Genomic DNA, 19,297 nt, shown 5'->3' with positions numbered 1-19,297 from the left:
AAAATGTGTCTAGGTGTATGTACATATGGAGGTGGGGAGAGGGGAGCTTGTGAACATGGAGGCCAGAGGCAGCATCCAATGCCTTGGACTGGAGTTACAGGCACTTTGCAGAAATCCTGAGCTTGTTATGTGGGCGTAAGAATCCCAAAACTTACTGCCCCACGATTGGCAGTTAAGTGTTCCTAACTACTGCAAAAAAAGACATCTAGGCTGCAGAAGAAACCACTGAAAAAATATACTGAAGGTTATATGGAAAATAAGGTTTTGTGGCAGAGAAGAATGATATAGATGCAACCAGAATTCAACTCAGTTTTCTTAATTTCCTTTGCAAAAGATAAAAACACCTTAAATTATAAGACGTGGATTTATAAATATCTAATTTAAAAGCTCCATTGACACTGGCTTCTCAGCTTTTCTTAAATTATAAACCAGGTTCTTATTTTCCATATTGACTTCATATGACACAGGCCAAACCATCCACTATTCCAATCTGCAGGACACACACTGCAGAAAACTTAACAAAAAAAACAAACAAAAACAAATAAGCAAAAAAACAAAAAAACAAAAAACAAAAACAACAAAAAAACAACAGGAATATCCCTACCTTCACAGTGAACCAAGCTGAGCTCAGGACCTGCCCACCCCTTGGTGAGGCTTTTCTTTTGTCCTCATTCCCGCTTAGATGCCTGTCAGTCATATACTCTAGTCTTGGCCTGAAGTCCAATTCCTGTCCATGGGATCACAGGCCACCCATGCTGACTGAAGCTTCTCAAGTCACCTGATCTTAGCGCTTCAATTCAGACTAAAAGGGATCCAGAAGTCAACAAACAGTTAAGGCCTTTCCCCTTGACACATGTACTGGTGTGTGAGGCTCCAGGTTATCTGATTGCAGGACTGCTATTTTCTGGGCTAGGGCTCTAACTCAGGCCCTTGTAAATGCTAGGCAAGTGCTCCGCCACTACTACAGATAGCAACCATTTTAAAGTAGCCCACTTACTCTCTGGACACTAACAGTGAGGATTCTAAGAATGATGGTCAAAGATTGAGTATTTCCTCACCACTAATAGACCAAAAACCCCCAAAACCCAGTTCTACAAAAACAGCACAAACTACAGTTAAGAGCCTAACTTAGAAATGGAAGAGTACAACTAGGCTTTACCAAAGAGTAATGCATTTATTTTACTTAAGTCTTAGAAAATACGATTTTGGCAGTCATCACATAAAATGTCCTAATGTCTTTAAAAAAGAAAAAGAAAAAAGAAAAAAGAAAAGCATGAGAAACAGACCCAAAATGTTAAGATTTTATTTACAAAGCTTTTCCTTGTTGTACAGAAAGTAAAAATGTTGTTACAATCGCAGTGTAACTGGCAGCCAGGACGGTCAACTCACCAATCACAGCTGTCACGATACAGCAAGAGTCTTACACGAAAACCTAACAACGTTTACAATTTTGTTGGGGTGAAGTCCCCAGGCTTGGTGGTGGATTACCAAGGGGCTAAACGGAGGAAGGCGGAATGTCGCGGGAACTATTCTTTGGCTCTTTGGGTGGGGGTGTCCTGGGGCTTGTATCACAGCTACCTTTTTTAAAACACTACCAAATCCATGAGCAGTCCAACCAATACTCAACAGTTCTGTTTCCTGCAGATTGTTTCGGGTCTTAATCATCTTCTCCTTCATCATCTGTTTCTCTCTTTCTCTTTTCACCTTTCCCACTTTCCTCCTCCTCTGCAGTTAAAAAACAAAAAACCGTGAGACCATGAAAAGGCAATATGCCTAAATACTGCTAATGGAAACAAAACTTTTTGGTGGTTGGGAGTTATCAAAGATGCATATTTTACTAAATAAATAGGTCACCAAGGCCAGGCAGGCAAAAGCTGTACAGTAGCACCTCAACTGGCACAGCTTAATTGAAGTTTTTCTCCCAAGTTTCTCCTCCAAATCCTTTTTTCCCCCCATAAGTTTTATGAAAATACATCAACAACTCTACTTAACCAGCCTATTGCTAAGCCACTCATTCACAAGTGACCCTAGGCAAACCACTTAAGCTCCATGAAGCCTATTTCCTCACTTAAGAGACCAACCTTCATCCTCATCTTCATCCTCATCTTCTTCATCTTCATCAACTTCTCCATCATGTCCAAATTCTTCTTCCTAAACAACAGAGAATGACAACATTATTAGATTCTGCTAAGACACATGGGCTAGCAAGATGGCTCAACCAGCAAATATGGGCTTCAAACCCCTGTAAGCTAAGGTGGCTCACTGGAACCCACAGAGATCAAAGGGGAGAATCAAAGGAAGAGAACTCCCAAAAGTCGTCCCATGTCTCCATGCAAGCTGTAGTATAGATGTGAACACACACACACAATTAATTAATTGACCAAAGAAAACCAGGCTCGATGGCTCTATAATTCCATCAAGTGGGTATGGAGGCAGGAGGATCAATAATTCAATGCTAGCCTAGGTTACACATAAGCCCCTGATCGCCAATCCCTCATAAAAATAACAAAAATGCAAAGCGAAATATATTTTCAAATAGTTATAGCAACACATTAGGGAGAAAACTGTGTTATCTGCACATACATACTTTACTGTACAGAGATGCTGGCTGATTTTCTTTAATGAGCTAAAAAAAGGAAAAGGAGTGCTGGAGAGATGGCTCAGCAGCTCACAATTGTCTGCAACTCCAGTCCTAGAGAATCCAATGCCCTCTTCTGACTTCACCAAGTACCAGACATTCATGTGGTGCATGTGTATATAGTTATACATACATACCACATGCATGAATACACACATATGTATACACACAAAAACAAATCTTTAAAGGAGTGTCCAGGACAGAATGCTTGCAAGGCTCTGGTTTCTAAAAAAGGGAAAATTCGGTGTTTTTATAATCTTGCCTTTCAGTGTTGGTTTGAGCAGGTTTCTCTGTCACCATATACTTTGTATGTGGGGTTTGGGTGTAACCTGGGACCGTGTGCACACAATTTTGAAGCCAGAGTCATATTTAACCCAGTATGTCTGTCTTTCTTTCCTGGTTTTTTGACACAGGGTTTCTCTGTGTAGCCTTGGCTGTCCTGGCTTTGAAGACCAGGCTGGCCTTGAAATCACAGGGATCCACCTGCCTCTGCCTCCCTGAGTGCTGGGATTAAAGGTATGCACCACCATGCTTATCTCCAAGCTAGTCTTGAACTGGTGATTTTCCTGCTTTTGCCTCTCTGTTCTGGGATTATAGGCATCCTCTCTTTCTGATATAAACATTAGCCAGCTGCCCTTTCGAGGTGGAGTTTGACTTTGAACTACCACAACTCTGCAGGGTCTCAATATTTTGAATACATCCCTTCTTTAGAGAGCACTCAGCAAGCATATCCCTTATTTCAAGAAGAAAGCTGCCACTCAGCCTTTGCTTCCTTCCTAACCCACAGGTATTTTTGCCTTTACCCTAACAAAAGGGAAGAAAACATCTGTATTCACCTCCCCACTGACTTCATCCTCATCCTCTTCTCCTTCTACATCTTCGTCTTCATCTTCATCCTCTTCATCATCATCCTCTTCTTCCTCACCATCCTCATCTTCTTCTTCCTCTTCCTCGTCTCCTTCTGAAAAAGTATAAAAAAGGAATCAATATGGCTGGGTACACCTTTAATCCCAGCACTTGGGAGGCAGAGGCAGGTGGATCTGAGCTCAAGCTCAGCCTGATGTACAGAGTGAGTTTCAGGACAGCCTGGAATACAGAGAAACCCTGTCTCAAAAAACCAGAAGGAAGGCAAGAAAGACCTTGATGACACCTTTCAGGGTCTACCTAAAAGGTGGAAGAGCCCAAACGTAGGCTACAACAAGCTGGTGAAGACTTAACAACTGCCCTCCTTCTACCAGTCCTTAATCCCAAGTATCTATCAGAGGCACCCAACCAGGAATGTAGAAGAGCAGAAGTGAGGTCATAAGATGTCCAGTCTACCCACCTTCATCTTCTTCCTCTTTGTCCACACCATCCACCTCCGCATCTGAGTCAGGGGCTTCCTCTACACCATCCACCTCCACATCTGAGTCGGGGGCTTCCTGGTCCTCTCGGTCATAGCCATCCAGATACGACAGCTGGGGCAGGAGCTTGAAGACACTCTCTCGGTAATCATTGAGGTTAGTGACCTCACAGCCAAACAGATCCAGGCTTTTCAGACAATCCAACTTTTTCTAAAGGAAAGAACCAAAAACCACGATTCCTAAATCAAAGGAGCATGTCACCAAACCATTTTCAAGATGTAAAACTCTAGGCTTCCTATTAATTAGCCGCTAGCCTTTCATCCCTGTACTTAGAAAAACATTGAGAAGTTTTATGTTGCCTTCCTAACTAACAGCCAACTAGGTATAACCACTAGTCCCCTCCTGCTCTGGGCCCCGTAGGGAACTGTCTTCTCCTGGTAGTCTAAGTGTGGCCCAGCTGAAATGAAATGCACACAGGGCCCGCCCACAGGAGCCCTGGAAGGTGGGAGTGAAACCTAGCACGAGGTGTGCCAGGGCAGGCAGACAGGTACACAAGAGCTTAGATTTCAGAACAGAGAAACCTCACTCCTTTGGTTCTTTTTTTAAAATCTCTGGAAAAGGTTAACATTACCAGACTTCTCTAGAGTAAAGGTATTATATACAGCCTGCTGCCTTCTAGAATAGCACGAGGAGCCCAGAGTCAAGTGTACACCCTTACCACCCTTTCTAATAATTCTAAAACCACAATAAAGTTTGGTGCTCTCAAAACTAAACAAAACAGTCAATATGGGGGCAGAGATGTAGCTCATTTGGTAGAGTGCTTGCCCAGAGCCATGCATTTAATCCCCAATACCATATTACCACATGTGGCCTTTCAGTATGCAGGAGGCTAGATGATCAGAAGGTCAAGGTCATCGTCAACTACATGAGACCCCACTCACTGAAAAAGCTGTGGATGACAAGGTCTAACAAACCCAACAGTGATGCTTCATTTGCAAAGTCACTAAACACATTCTCATTACCCAGAAGAAATACAGATGCAATAAAACTTTGCTTTCAGAACTGAAGATGTCTTTGTAATTCTCTGCTTTGCAAGTTGGCTTTAAAATTCCAGAATGTGGGGCTGGAGAAAAGGCTCAGCAGTTAAGAGCACTGACTGGTCTTGCAGTGGACCCAGGTTCAATTCCCAGCACCCACATGGCAGCTCACAACTATCTGAAACTCCTGTTCTATGGGATCTGATACCCTCACACAGACTTACATGGAATCAAAACAACAATGTATATAAACATAAAAATAAATTAATAAAAAAAATTCCAGAATGTGACAGCAAACCAGTGCACTAGCTAAAATAGCTCACTAGCTCTTTTCTTAAAGTTTTCGTTATTGTTATTTACAATAACACTAACAAAACAAAACAACAAAAAAAAACCTCCTAGAGTTCCTCTGCCTCCCAAGCGCTAGGAATAAATACATGCACCTCCACGCCCAGCTAAAATGAAGCTTTACTTGCACATGGCATTCATCTGCTCATCAACAGATATACCTCCTTCTAGACTATACAGACAGTTGAGCAGCTGTGATCTAGACTATGGCCCATAACGTTTCACGTTTTTATTATCTGACCCTTCAGGGAAAGGGCTGCTGACCCTTACAGAAGAATCTTCATCCCCTTATCAAGAAAAAGCTCACATTAGGTTTTACTTTCAGAGCAATCTCCAGAACATAAAACCAGGGAAGACCCAGCAGCAGGATCATAGGCAGATGTTCATCCCACCTCCCACCCATTAAACATAATATTCCATCATTTAAGAACTGTCCATCAAATAATGTGCTACCTAGGCCAGCTCCCTGGTGTCTCAAGACGGCAGGCCCAACCCTGCAAGGTGTAGGATTGGCTGATTTTCTAATAGGCAACTAATTTGTAGATTAGGTTTCCTACTGGGCGGGCTCTGACCTCAGAAACCCAGGTATAATGTCTTGTCAAAGAAGAAAAAAATGTTGTAATACCATTCTAAATAATCAACATGGGTTGTTGATTAGCTGTCTTTTCGGAGACAGAGGGCCTTTCTATGTTGCCTAAGCTGGCCCAAACTTCTGATGGGCTCCCTCCATCCCATCTCAAGATCTAAGAGTCCTGTACTGTACCTGGCTGTAGTAAGAGCCAACTCCACACCCAGTAATACACACCAGAAAATAAATTTAGGCAGCTACCTAGGAAGGGTTATTCTAATGTGCTTCTCCACCCTTTTCTGAAGCATATGTCTCACCACGTAGCCTTTGACTCAGTTCTTCTGCTCTGGCCTGTCAGGTAGCTTTCAAGACAGCATATACCATCATCCTTACATTGCCTAAAAGTTATTTACTTAATGGACTGGGCCACTGATTAATCCACTGTACAGGGCCATTGAGGCTGTCCCATTTCTGAGCTGCAAGTATTTTAGGTATTTGCCTATTTCTTGACAAAGCACCATTATCAAATAATTTGGATATGCCAAACAGTACGCTAGAAAATGGAATATAAGCAAGTTGACAAATAACAAATCCCACATAAGTACAGTACTCTGCAATTGTTTCAAAGCAGCAAAATTGTACTTACAGCCCAACAGGCTCAAAATATACAGGATCCCCATGTAATATGTAAACGCTGCTAAAAACTTAACGGAAACGTGACCTAATCTAATAGGATAGCCATAATAAACATTAAACATTTTATTAACAATAATTTTGCTTGCCTTCTTAGAATTTAGAAGGGCTTTGGGGGATGGTTTGGATGGCCCAGGTCTCTTAAAAAAGGTGTCCCAGGAAGTTTGAACTGATGCCTTCTTTGTCTCTCGTTAATGTCCCTGTAGCAAGCAGAGGCATTCACAATCATTGCATTGACTGTCAAAACTGGGCTCAACGCAGTGTTTACAATGTGTGGTGATGAGGATGAAGATGGTGCTTTCCCCATTCTACATACAACATTCAGAAGTCTCCCCGCTTCACCATTCCTACAGTTTTTCTTTATTCACACTGAAAACCAGGAGTCCAACCTAGCTCAGGATTTTTTTTTCTTTTTTGTTTTTTGGGGTGGAGGAGTTAAGACAGGATTTTCCTGTGTATCCCTGGCTATCCTGGAACTAGCTCTGTGACCAGGTTGGTCTTGAATTCAAGACATTCTCACACATGTGTCTCCACTCCCCAGTCTCAGACTTTTATAAGCAGCCTAGTGTGTATAGAGCATGGTAGCTCTGCCACCTGCTGTCAGTATCCCCTAAGCCTTAGCTTCCTCAGCATAACGTAAACAAGGAGCGTACTGCTTCTATCCACTTTATAGGGAGACTGTTTCAGCAGCTACTATAGGAACTATGTATAAAGCACCCAAAACAGAGGCACATGCATAGCTACTTCTCCACCTTCACTGTCGTGGGACCCTGATCCTTTACAATCCAGATCAGGAGCACTCAAGCCAACAATGCCTGCACAGTCTCTGTCTGTGTTCTGCTTCAATGCTAGAACACCAACACAAGCTTCCCAGAGGAGTCAGGTCTCTGAGAAAATCAGAACAGCTGGTTATCCAGCAAGGAAAGATACTCAATGCTCCGGCTTAAAGCAGGCATGCATGCACACACACTACTGTGTAGGGCATGCTATTCCTCAGCTGAGAGTAGACCCAGAATTAAGAGATCTGCCACCAAACAATAAACAGGCTTGGCACAGACCACAGGGGACTGTTAGTGTGAGTATTCCTATGGGAATTCCATCTTACTGAAATTTAGGTATAGAATCTATTTACATGAGAAGGAAAACAGGTCCCAATGGCAATGGAAAATTAAGTGAATTTGGATTTGATCCCAATCCTGCTATTAATTCCAAACAATTATTTAAGCTCTCCACACTCAGTTTCCTCTCTAAACAGAACAGCCATTCTTAATTCTCTGGGTTACAAGCCTACAATGAACAAATATTAAATGTCCCTGGATACAGCATGATACAATGCATGTATCTTTAACTCAGCTGCTCTACATAGAAAACAACAAAACTAGCAAAAGTGAGGGAATGTGAGCATGTGGCAATGTATAGCAGAAAAAACGCAAGATCTGCAGAAGAAAGGTAATAAAAAAGTTCAACATCTACGACAAATAAAAGCTCAAACATTAACAAATACATAAAGGGGCTTAGCAAGATAATTAAAAACTGCTTCAACATGGGGGGGGGGGAATTCTACCAGGACATCATTGCTGTCTTTCTCCAGAGTATCAACAGCAGGGTTTTGTTAGTCTGCCTTTCTTTCTTCCTTCCTTCCTTCCTTCCTTCCTTCCTTTCTTTCTTTCTCCTTCCTCCCTCCCTCCCTCCCTTCCTTCCTTTTCTTTTTTTGATTGAGAGGGTTTTATATAATCCAGGCCCAGACTGGTCTCAAACTTGCTAAACATGGTAGATGACCTTGAACTTTTGATTCTCCAGTGATGAGAGGTGTTTGCCAATATATGACTTATGGAACCCAGGGCTTCAAGCATTCTGAGCAAACATTCTGCCAACTGAACCAAAACCACAAGCCCCAACAAAGTGTTCTTCCAGTGACATAGAGCCTTTGATTTTCCATCTTCTATGATGGCTGCTAACTCCCTCACAGTTCTGCCTGTGGGGCAGACTCTCTCCTGCATTAGCCCTGCTTCCAGAACTTCCACAAGGTAAACCTACTTCCCAACTGTCCTCTGAGCTCTCGAGTAAGGCAGGGAACAGCGTCCTCTGCTGTTTGCTTATGGCCCACACATGTACAATCTGCTCTCTTTAACCTACCCTACTATAAGATTGAGGAAGATCTCTTTCCACCTAAAACAGCGATACAGGTAAATCTAAGATCACAGACCCAAAACTATCAGGGCTGCCCTTGACTATTCTACAGCTCTGAAATCCCACCCAGGGCAGACTTTTTTGTCCAGGTACAGTTAGCTTGACCAGTCTAGTGGGAAAAATTAGGAGACATGGTCAAGGCTATTATAACTATGTTTTTTAAAAACAAAACAAAAAAAAAATGAAACATAAAAAAATTCTCCATTGCATACCATCACAGTTTCATCAGGAGAGCAAAGCCCCAGGAATACATCTAGAGATTATAACCTTTAAAAGCCACTCTATGAAGAGTAGAATGCCAGCACATTTTTAGCCAATTATTCTTCTTAATCATTTCTCCCACTAGAAATATGAAAATGAAAATGATAACAACCCATTCTCTAAATTCTCAAGCACTCACCAAAGGTTCCAAGGTGCTGATATCTTTCAGCTTATTTCCACTTAGGTTCAGATGTGTGAGGCTTGGAAGTTCCTCTGCTAGTCTGTCCAGACCTCCGAAGATTCTATTGTCGCTGAGCTCAAGCTACAAGGAAACATGTACAAGCAGAGAAATCACACACTCCCGAGTTGAGCTAAAAAGCAAATACTTAATAATGATCAAAGAATCAGGCAGATAACTGTTTGTTGCAAACACCTAAAGGCCCATGACTCAGTAGAAGGCAGGAAGAGCCAGAGTTCCAGGCTAGCCTGGGCTACAGAATGAGACCCTGTCTCCTAATAAAAGCAAACAAAAGCATACAAAACTCTGCAAGGGGTGGTGACTCCTCAGGTAAAGACACTTGCTGCCAAGGCTGACAGATCAAGTTTAACCCTGGGACCCACTCAGTGGAGAGTATGGACTCCCTTAGGCTGTTCTCTGATTTCTACACACATAGCATGTGTAAAACCCCTCCATAGAAAGCCCCATTTGTTAGGTTATATAAACACTATTTTGATTAAATCCAAATTAAGCAGTTTATAAATACCAGAAACATTTGGGATGAGTTGGGCAAGCATGCCAGAAGGTGGTAAGGTTTTTGGGGGGTTGTTGGGGGCTGGAGAACTGGCTCAGAGGTTAAGAGGATTGGCTGCTCTTCCAGAGGTCCTGAGTTCAATTCCCAGCAAGGACATGGTGGCTCACAACCATCTATAATGAGATCTAGTGCCCTCTTCTGGCCTGCAGGTGTACATGCAGGCAGAACATTGTATATATAATAAATATTTTTTCAAAAGTGACCAGTCCATGACCAAAGCCATATGTGGAGAGCCTGTGCTTACTCCACACACTTGAGTGGGCTCCTGTTCTACCCACTGTGCTACATATACATGTCTAGTATGCTAAGGATGGAAACATGGCTGGTGGTGACAAAGGCTTGGAATGTACCTACCCAGGAGGCTAAGGCAGCTTGCTACACTATGTAATTTAGGGAGACCTTGTCTCAAAGTTTAAAAAGGATACAAAAGAGTGGTAAGTGCTTGCCTAGGATTCACAAGACCTATGAATCCCCAATACAAAACACCCAAAAAATCAAACAACAAAGAGGGAAAACCAAACAAACAGTACTGGCTTCATGCATGATAAAATACTCTTGACATAGCAATGGCCCACAACATTTAGAATGTCAGTCTAGTAGGGCAGGTAAGAGATGGTTCTGTAAAATAAAGGCATCTGCCGGAAACCTAGTGACCTTAGTTTTGAGTCTTCTTGACACAGGAGAGAACAAAATCTCAGTGCTTCTTTAACCCACAGGTAAAATACTGTTGTTTATGCCCCACCCGCTACAAGTCAATCTTAGAAAGAAAAAAGCCCTGCTGGTCTGTCTATAAAGGGTCATGGACTTTGGAAAACATAATAACAGAAACCATCCTTCTCTGTTTAGACCATGTAGCTAGACTACCACATCTTTCTACAGAGAGATAAGACCACTCTGAACCTATACAGCCCAGTCTCAAGGACTGGAGCCCAGATGCACTGAACAGAAGAATTTAGTACAGTACTGGCATTTGTGTCTCGCCCCGAACTGCACACACCGCAACGTTCCACACCCGAGAGCAGGTGCACCACTGCACCCTCAGGCCGAGTCCAGATGAGCACCTCTTAATTTACTACGATAGTAAGAACAAGACACAAACTTATGAATCAAATTTAGCTAAACAGATGCCAAAATCCTTATATGGCTGAGCAGCATCAATCTTTCCACTGATGGCACACACATATAACTTAATTCTTTAGATTTTATGTAAGTGCTTTTGTCTGCAGTATGTCTGTGCACCAAATGTGTGCCTGGTGACCAAGGTGGTTTCAAGGACACCTCCTTTTCCTCAATAATGCAAAGGATCCTTATTTGGCCCTAATAATATTAGGCCTGTGGCTACACCTATCAATAAACAGTCCCCAGGAGCAAAGCTTCTTCCACTTCCTTGATAAATACAGAGACAAGATGAAACCCTTAAGTATTCTGCCCTTTCTGGGAGAAACTAGAGTAAGAGAGGGTGACTCCAAGAAAGTTAACTACTAACAGGGGGCCAAGACCAGAGAAAAATGCAGCAGGGTTGGCTTTTTTTATAAATTGGTGGGGGGGGGGGGGGAAGAGGGAATACAGACATAGAAGGCAGTACCTCTGCATGGTAGAACCCACAGTCCTTCACTGGTTTCTCCTCCTGAGAGCGGGATTACAGGCATACACACATGGTCTGCCCCACAGCAGGCTTTGTTATACAGGGCTTTTCTAATCACAACACATTTCAAGCTCTCTAGTTACACGATGCCTTGGAGGGCACCACACAAACACAGGAAGACCCCTGCACAGGTAAGACAGTCTTCACTATCCTTTTCATCAACATATGAGCCAAAGCATGGAAAGCCAGAGGTTCTTCTGACTCCTGAGCCAGAGCCTAAGAACAAAACCTAGCTAACCAAATGAAATAAAACTTTTCACAATTAACCAACTATTTCTAAAGCAACTATCCCTCATAATCCAGCAGGTATTACTTCCAAAGCATTGGGCAACTTTGCAGGTCAAGTATAACCACTACGGTGATGAGGCTGAACCATCTCAGAGGGGAAGGTAGTCACGGCCCAATAAAGTACGCGTGCTCGTGCCACAAAGACAAAAACTCGACACTCTCCTTCTCAATGGTTCCCCTTTACTTAAAAAATTAGACAATACTCACCTTTTTCAACTTAGGTAGCTTGGGGAGATCTGAAACTGAAAATAAGCCTACACTTATTAAACTGAGGAACTCTAAGTTCACAAATTCATCTGTTAACCCCTCAATTTTTCCATCAATTGCTTTGCAATTGTCCAAGACAAGTTCTCGAACCTGTGGGTACAAACAAAAAAGGGAGTAAGTTTCTTAAAACGTAACAGGAAACAAGAGTAACAATAAAAAAGCAAAAATTGAAAACACAACCCATCAACACCCACATTCAAGGATGGCCTTTAGGGTAAGATGAGCCACAAAGAAACAAAAACCTGTGATTAGCCTTGTAGCAGCAGCAAAATATTAAGACCCAAAGACCACTGATAATTCATCTAAAAAGTATATATATATATATCCAGTTTATACTCCACATCCCACAAAAAAGCAACACGGTTCTCAGGGAACTGTATGTCCCTGTTCTTTCTATAAGCTGTGTCTTGAAGGTGCTTTGTCTAATTTAAGTGCAGAGAGAAACAGCCCTTTCAGGTCTCTCTCTTAAAGCCCAGGAAGGCTATGCCCAAAGGGACACGAATTTCTTCTTCTCCTATCAAGATCACCATGACACTTGAGCACTTGAACTCAAGGAGCCTGCTGCTCGAAGCAGTGTAACTGATGATACCATCACCCAGCTTTTGAATAGTTTCCCTACTATTTTTTGTTCTGTGTTATTTTTTGAGACAGAGTTTCTCTACAAAGCCCTGGCTATCCTGGATCTCACTATGTGAACCAGGCTGGTCCAGAACTCACAGATTTCCCTCTGCCTAAGTGCTAGGATTAAATGAGCACACCACCCTGCCTGGCTTTTCCTTGCCATTTTCAAAGAAATAAAAGTCAAAAATAAATCCTGGGTAAGGATTTTTACACATGCACACTTTCCAATTTTGGATTTTTTTTTTCCGTTTTGTTTTACACAGGGTCTCACTATGTAGCCCTGGTTGACCTAGAATTTGATATGCAGACAGCTGCCTTCCGACTAGATCTGACTGCCTCTACCTCCCAAGTGCTGGAACTTAAGGCATGTGCCACCATCACCAGGCCAAATACTTCATTTTAAACCTGGAAAATCATAAAATAAGGTGGGTATGGTGAGACACAGCTGTAATCCCAACACTTGGGAGGCTGAGGACTGAAAGTTAAAGGGCAGCCTGAACTAAATGGAGTCAGTCCCAGACCAGACTTAAAGACAAAGCAAACCTTCACATGTAATACAAACAAGATGACCTGGGATACAACAGGACATGTGATATCACCTGGAAGGTAAGACAGGACTACAACAAGCCATCTGTCATGGCAAAAAACTAGTGAGACTGTTCTGCAGGGAAGCACTGCTGTGTAAGCCTGAAGATGTGGGTTCAATCCCTGTCACATAAAAACTAGCAGAGAGCTGACCACACCGTCAATCTCTGACCTGCACATGCACACTGTGGCCATGCATGACCCTTGCACATTATACACACACAATTATATATATATTTTATTTAGAACAAAACTGGGGCTGGGATGATACTGAACTTCTTGGGGAAGGTAGAACAAATCTTTCACTTTCTCTCTGGGGATACCAGGATAAGACAGGTGTAGACTAAGCTTTAAAGTGGAAGACCAGAAGGAAACACTGTGGTGGTTTGAACAGTAAGTTTGGCCCCCATAGACTCATGTGTTTAAATGCGTGGCCCAAGGGAGTGGCACTATTAATAAGGAGGTGTGGCCTTGTTGGAGAAAAGTGTGTCATTTTGAGGCGGACTTTGAGGTCTCAGATGTTCAAGCCTGGCCAGTGTCTCAATCAATCACTTCCTGCTGCCTGGGGATCAATATGTAGAACTCTCAGCTCCTTCTTCAGCACCAGGTCTGCCTGCAGGCTGAAATGATTTTTGCCATGAGGATAATTGGCTAAGCTCTGAACTCTAAGCCAGACCTCATTAAATGTTGCATGGTCACGGTGTATCTTCTGAACAACAAACACAAGGCAGTCTCCACGAAAATACTTTAATTTTAAGTAGGGGTAGTATGGCTAAGAAAAGACAGGTCCCAACTTTTCCAAAATCAGAGAATGTAAACAAGTGTCTGCCTCACTGTGGAGAAGAGCTCCAAGGTACCACAGGATATGCAACTGAAGAATAAGCCCAGATGGTTGGTTGGAGTTGCCACACCTGGCCAGCCCTTAGGGGCTTGCTCAGAGAAAGGTCTCCAAGTGCCACTGGCTGGCTGCCCAAGTCTGTAAATTTCAAGCAGAGCCTGACCTGGTGGTGCAAGCCTGTCATGGGGGTTTTTCGGGAGGCTCAGGCAGTAGGACTACAGGTTCACAATCACCTCAGAATGGGGAGCCAGCCACGGTGGCTCTACATGTCAGTCTTCTTAGCACACAGGTACAAATGTGGGGGAGGCAGGAGTTTGAGCTCAACCTGGACAGCACAGGTGTTCTAGGTAACCTCAGTTCATGAAACGGTCTTGAAGAAAACAAAGACTATGTGCCTGGGGCCATGGCTCAGAGTTTAAGAGCACCTGCTGCTCCTCCAGAGGACCTGAGTTCAGCTTCCAGTGCCTACATCAGGTAACTCACAACTAACTCCAGGGGATCTGACACCCTCTTCTTGGCCAGGCATACATGTGCCAGGCATGCAGATACATACAAATAAAAATAATAAGTTGTCATAAGCAGCTAGTCATGGAGACTTAGACTAGTTAATCCCAATGTTTGCTCTGAGTTCCTGGACAGCTAGGGCTGCATAGTTAGACTGAGTCTCAAACAAAGAATACAAACAAAACATCCAAGAAGATAATGCTGACCCAGTATCTGTACATCTGTACATACAAACTGGGGCAAGACACAGCAAGGTAACCTGCTCAAAGAGGAAAAAGTTTAATTTTTGTTGTTGTTTTTTTTTTTTTTTTTTTTTTTTTTCCAGGACAGGTTTCCTGTCCTGGAACCCAGAGATCTGCCTGCCTCTGCCTCCCTGCATGAAAGGGGAAAGTTTAATTTTATGATCAAATTTACTCTTATTAGTCATTCTCCAATGGAACTTGCTTTTTTCCTCAACTGTAAATAAAGCAAATGTTTAAGAACTAAAACCTACTGGTATAGTACCTCAGAGCTCAAGGTCATCCTCAGCTAGTTTTGACAGCAGGGGGGTATGGGACACTTGCTGTTTATTATTTTTAGGACAGTCTCACTGTGCAGCCCTGGCTGGTCTAGGACCCAGAGATTCACCTGCCTCTGCCCTTCTCAGTTCTGGGATTAAAGATGTGCTCCACCAGCTTTCCGTTAAACTCTTGCACTGCGTTTTCTAGTTATGAGTGATGCCAAATTCAGCACTGCGTTTTCACTAAGTTTTCCCTTTCTTCCTCTCTAACCTTTCCTCAGTTCATTTCCTTCATTGGGAAATGACCAATTTTACATAAAGTCAGGGTTGAGCAATCTTTCCCAATTACATATTTGTCCCAGGAGAAGGGAAAGGCAAAGAAATTAAATATAATTTTGAATTATAGTGATGTGAATAAAAATGGCCTTCATAGGCTCATGTATTTGAATGCTTGGTCACTAGGGAGTAGCACTATTAGGAAGTGTGGGCTTTAAGATTTCCAAAGTCTGGTGCTGAAGAGGTGGCTCAGCAGTGAAGATCACTGTCTGCTCTTCCAAAGGGCCCAATTTCAATTCCTGGTCTGGTGCCCTCTTCTGGCATGCAGGTGTACGTGCAGATAGAGCACTCATACATAAAATAAATAAATCTTCATCAATAAAAATACTTTCAAAGTCTATACTAGACCATCGGCACCCTCCTGCCCCCACAGCACTGTCTTCACATTATGGTAATCCTTCTGCCTAGTGCTGGGGGTACAGTCCTGTGCTATGAAAGTCCAGTTCATTTAAGCAACAATGGTTAGATACTGCCATGCCCGCTTTTCTCTCTGCAGTGTGCTGTATTAACTTGTTTTATGAAAGAACCTGCCCTATACTAAATACCCAAAAACAGACTCACACAGGAGTGTAAAAATTCTGATCCCCACAGGAACTTAACAATGGGACTCACATTAAGTTTTTAATTTCAAAAACAAAGACTAAAGACAAGAATGCTTGTGATGTGTTAACAGTGGGCATGGGGGGCGGGGTACAGCTGGGTGGCACTGCTAACTCAGCATGCTGAGAGCCCAGGATTCAATTCCAAAACCACAATAAAACGACAAGACTAGCCAGGCGTGGTGGCATACACCTTTAACCCTAGCACCTGACAGGCAGGAGAGCCAGGAGCTCTAGTCCGAGTTCCAGGAGAGCCAGGGCTAAATGAAGAAACCCTGTCTCAAAGAGGAAAAAAAAAAAAAAAAAGGACAGGGCTGGGAAAGGAGCTCCTTGAGTGGAGTGCTTGCTCAGTATGCGGAAAACCCCAGGTAAAGCAGACCTGTGACCCCAGAATTTGGGAGGAGAAAGGAATACGGGGAGCTAAAGGTCATCTCCAGCTACAAAAATGAGATTAAGCCAGGCATGGCGGCACAAACCTTTAGTCCCAGAACCCAGCAGAAGCAGGTGAGTCAAAGTTTAAGGACAGGCTGGTCTACACAGCAAGTTCCAGGACAGCCAGGATGATAGGGCTCAGCAGTAAAAATGCTTGTTGCCAAGCCTGACTATCTGAGACCCACAGGGAAGAGAAAAACTCCCACAAGTTGTCTTCTGACCTCCACATGCACACACACAAATAAAGTATTAAAAAGGCAAAGATAAATTCTTTTCATTTGCCCCTCAGTGAGTACATCAGGCTCATAGTGGCAGTCCTTCAATGTGGTAGCAGCAAAGTTGAGAGACACTCTACCCCATAAGTGGGAAGTGCTGGTGTCCTAAGGGTGGACAAAGGGAACAATTCTGAAATGCAATTTGATATAAAATATTAAGTAACAGATGGAGAAAAGTCACTGAGGCTCTTCTTTAAGGCAAACAGACAATACATGCTTACAACATGATCCAAGTAAAAGAAAAAAAAAAAAAAAAAAAGCAATTTTGTTTACCACACACCAAAATACACAGACCTAAGGTTAAGTGTCACATATCTTTATATCAACCGGTTTTCTGGCTTATCTGCATCTAATTTTCCTTAAAGATGTATTATTGTATGAAGGAAAACAAGCCCAATTAGTTGCTATGCAACCAATTAGAATATCCCATAGAGCTCAGAATTATAGCACACTAAACAACACATGCCAAAAGTTGGGGTGGGGGCAGAACAGGACAACAAAAAAGGAAGACACAAGAAGTCGGTTTCCCCCAGGGAACGAACTGGTCGAAAGACAGACTGACAAGCAGTGTTAAGCACACAACTAACAAGGCTTCACGGGAGGGGGGGGGGGGACACGACAGAATTAAAAACAAAACTCCAGTAAGAAGCTACTCGGTTTTCTCTAACTCTGAATGAAAACTGTTAAGCAAAACAAACAAAATCCAAACAGAATACAGCTGTAAACAGCTGGTTTGAAAGATAGCTGCCTGTGGCTGCAGTGGGAAGCTGAGAACCTCACATCAGAACAGGTACCCAGTCCAGCTCTGGAACACAGCAGATGCACCCACCTGAGTCATGTTTGCTACTGCATGCCAGCAACTTTTGTGGCATACAAAGTATGTTCTAGCGATGTACAATTTATTCTGTGAAAACTAACCGCCCCCCGCCAGCTGAGGGGCTTCCCAAGTGCTCTACCACTGAGCTAAATCCCCAACCCTGGAAACTATTAATAAACCAATTTCTTTCCTATTTTGGAGGGTGGAATGAACCAACGGCCTGATTCAGGTCTACCATCGAGAAACCCATCCAGTACATACTTTACACAGAACAAAGTTAATAGGGGATCAGACTGGAAAGTTATTGACAAGAGCATATGCCCTTGGTTCAATCTCCAACAACCCAAATTCTATTCTTGCCCTTACTGCTTTTTTGGTATAATGTCATTTTATACCTTTTCCCCCACTATGAAAACACACTTCTACAAGATCTGGTTTGGACTTTGGGAAAAATAGTGAATTATATATCAAACCTCTACTCACCCTCTTCTGTTAAGATACCACTTGACTTTTAAGAGTACATTCAGCTGGGGACTGGGATCTTTCTGACACTCCCATGGTGAGTCTGTAATGGTCCCAAGGGTCAACCTTTCTCCCTAACAATTTTAAGTAGCACAGTTTTGTGCATATGTTCTAGAATATTACAGTATACAATGTGCTGGTTTTGTTTTTTGGCAAGGACTCACTACATAGGACAGGACTGGCTTCAATGAGATCTGCCTGCCTCTGCCTCCTGAGCGCTGGGATCAAAAGGCTTGCACCACCACACTCAAGAGGAATGAGCTCATTTAAAAGGCAGCATCTTGGAACTTTTAATCTGTCTTATGACGCTTTGTACAAAAACACTTTTCAGACCCCTAAATCTACTGCATTGTGGGATGTGATGGTACCAGCACCCAAGAGACAAAAGCAAGGGAATAGCCAGCAGAGTTAAATGCTAGCATAGACCACCTGCTTACTGAGACCGGGTCTCAAACAAAACACTCCACAAATCATCTCCGGCACATGCCCCTCCAAACTCTTTACACGTAACCCCATAATCTTGGTGGCTATCTCAAAAAAGACACTTTCCCAACGGCCATCTAACCCACCCAGGTACAAAAGGAGGAATCATGGCCCCCAGACTGAGGCCCACGAGAGCAGGGGAATTCTCTTGTTTATACAGGTTTCTCAGGCCCGGGCATACTGTAATAAATCAGTGGTTCAAGAGACCACGGTTGCCGAATGCTGTATCCACCAACCACTTGTTGCTTTTGGATGCTTTAAATGTTAGTCCCCAACTCACTTCTAGTTCCACGGCTCTGGCCTGACTTTGTCAAGACGGTTTAGGATGAAAACGGTACTTTACCTAAATTTGGTTTAGTTGGTACTCTACTCATTTTCGTGGCCCTCTGGAATGAAAGGCTCAAGGCATTTACTGGTCTTTTCAAGTTAAAGGAAGATGGTTCAACAACTCAATTTCCCAGCACGTGGTGGGCACAAAATGTCTGACTGAGGGATGGAAAGGACACGTGCCGGGGATATCCTCAGGGGCCCGGGAACAGGGACACCACCCAATCGGTCCTCAGGGACCGCCCCACGCTTCGGCGGGGCCGACCTCGGGGCCTGGGGCGAGGAACACAAAGCCTCGGGCACGCGGGGCCACCGCCACAAGTTCCCAACTTGTCAGCCACGGCCACCTGCGCGCGCCGGCCCGGGCGCCAGCGTGGGCCCCGGGCGCGCAGCCACCCGCGCCGCGGCGCCCGAGGGGCGGCGTCGCGG

At 43.4% G+C, this 19,297-nt stretch overlaps 1 protein-coding gene across 1 annotated transcript in view; it reads right to left on the bottom strand.

Annotated features, from left to right (window-relative positions):
- Positions 1 to 1,287: 1,287 nt before the first annotated feature.
- Positions 1,288 to 19,297, bottom strand: part of Anp32b (acidic nuclear phosphoprotein 32 family member B) — a 19,638-nt gene continuing 1,628 nt past the window's right edge. Inside the window, exons 2-7 of the mRNA XM_055605312.1 lie at positions 11,971 to 12,120; positions 9,218 to 9,340; positions 3,963 to 4,191; positions 3,475 to 3,599; positions 2,082 to 2,151; positions 1,288 to 1,725 (exon numbers count right to left, since the gene is read on the bottom strand). Coding sequence (XP_055461287.1) covers positions 1,658 to 1,725; positions 2,082 to 2,151; positions 3,475 to 3,599; positions 3,963 to 4,191; positions 9,218 to 9,340; positions 11,971 to 12,120 — 765 coding nt within the window. The 3' untranslated portion in view covers positions 1,288 to 1,657. The remainder of the gene's footprint in view (positions 1,726 to 2,081; positions 2,152 to 3,474; positions 3,600 to 3,962; positions 4,192 to 9,217; positions 9,341 to 11,970; positions 12,121 to 19,297) is intronic.

The sequence above is a fragment of the Psammomys obesus genome, unplaced genomic scaffold (assembly GCF_907164565.1).
Source record: "Psammomys obesus unplaced genomic scaffold, mPsaObe1.curated_primary_1811, whole genome shotgun sequence".
NCBI lineage: Eukaryota > Metazoa > Chordata > Mammalia > Rodentia > Muridae > Psammomys > Psammomys obesus.
Note: the sequence above shows the minus strand (reverse complement) of the source record. Positions and strands in the feature narration are given on the sequence as shown.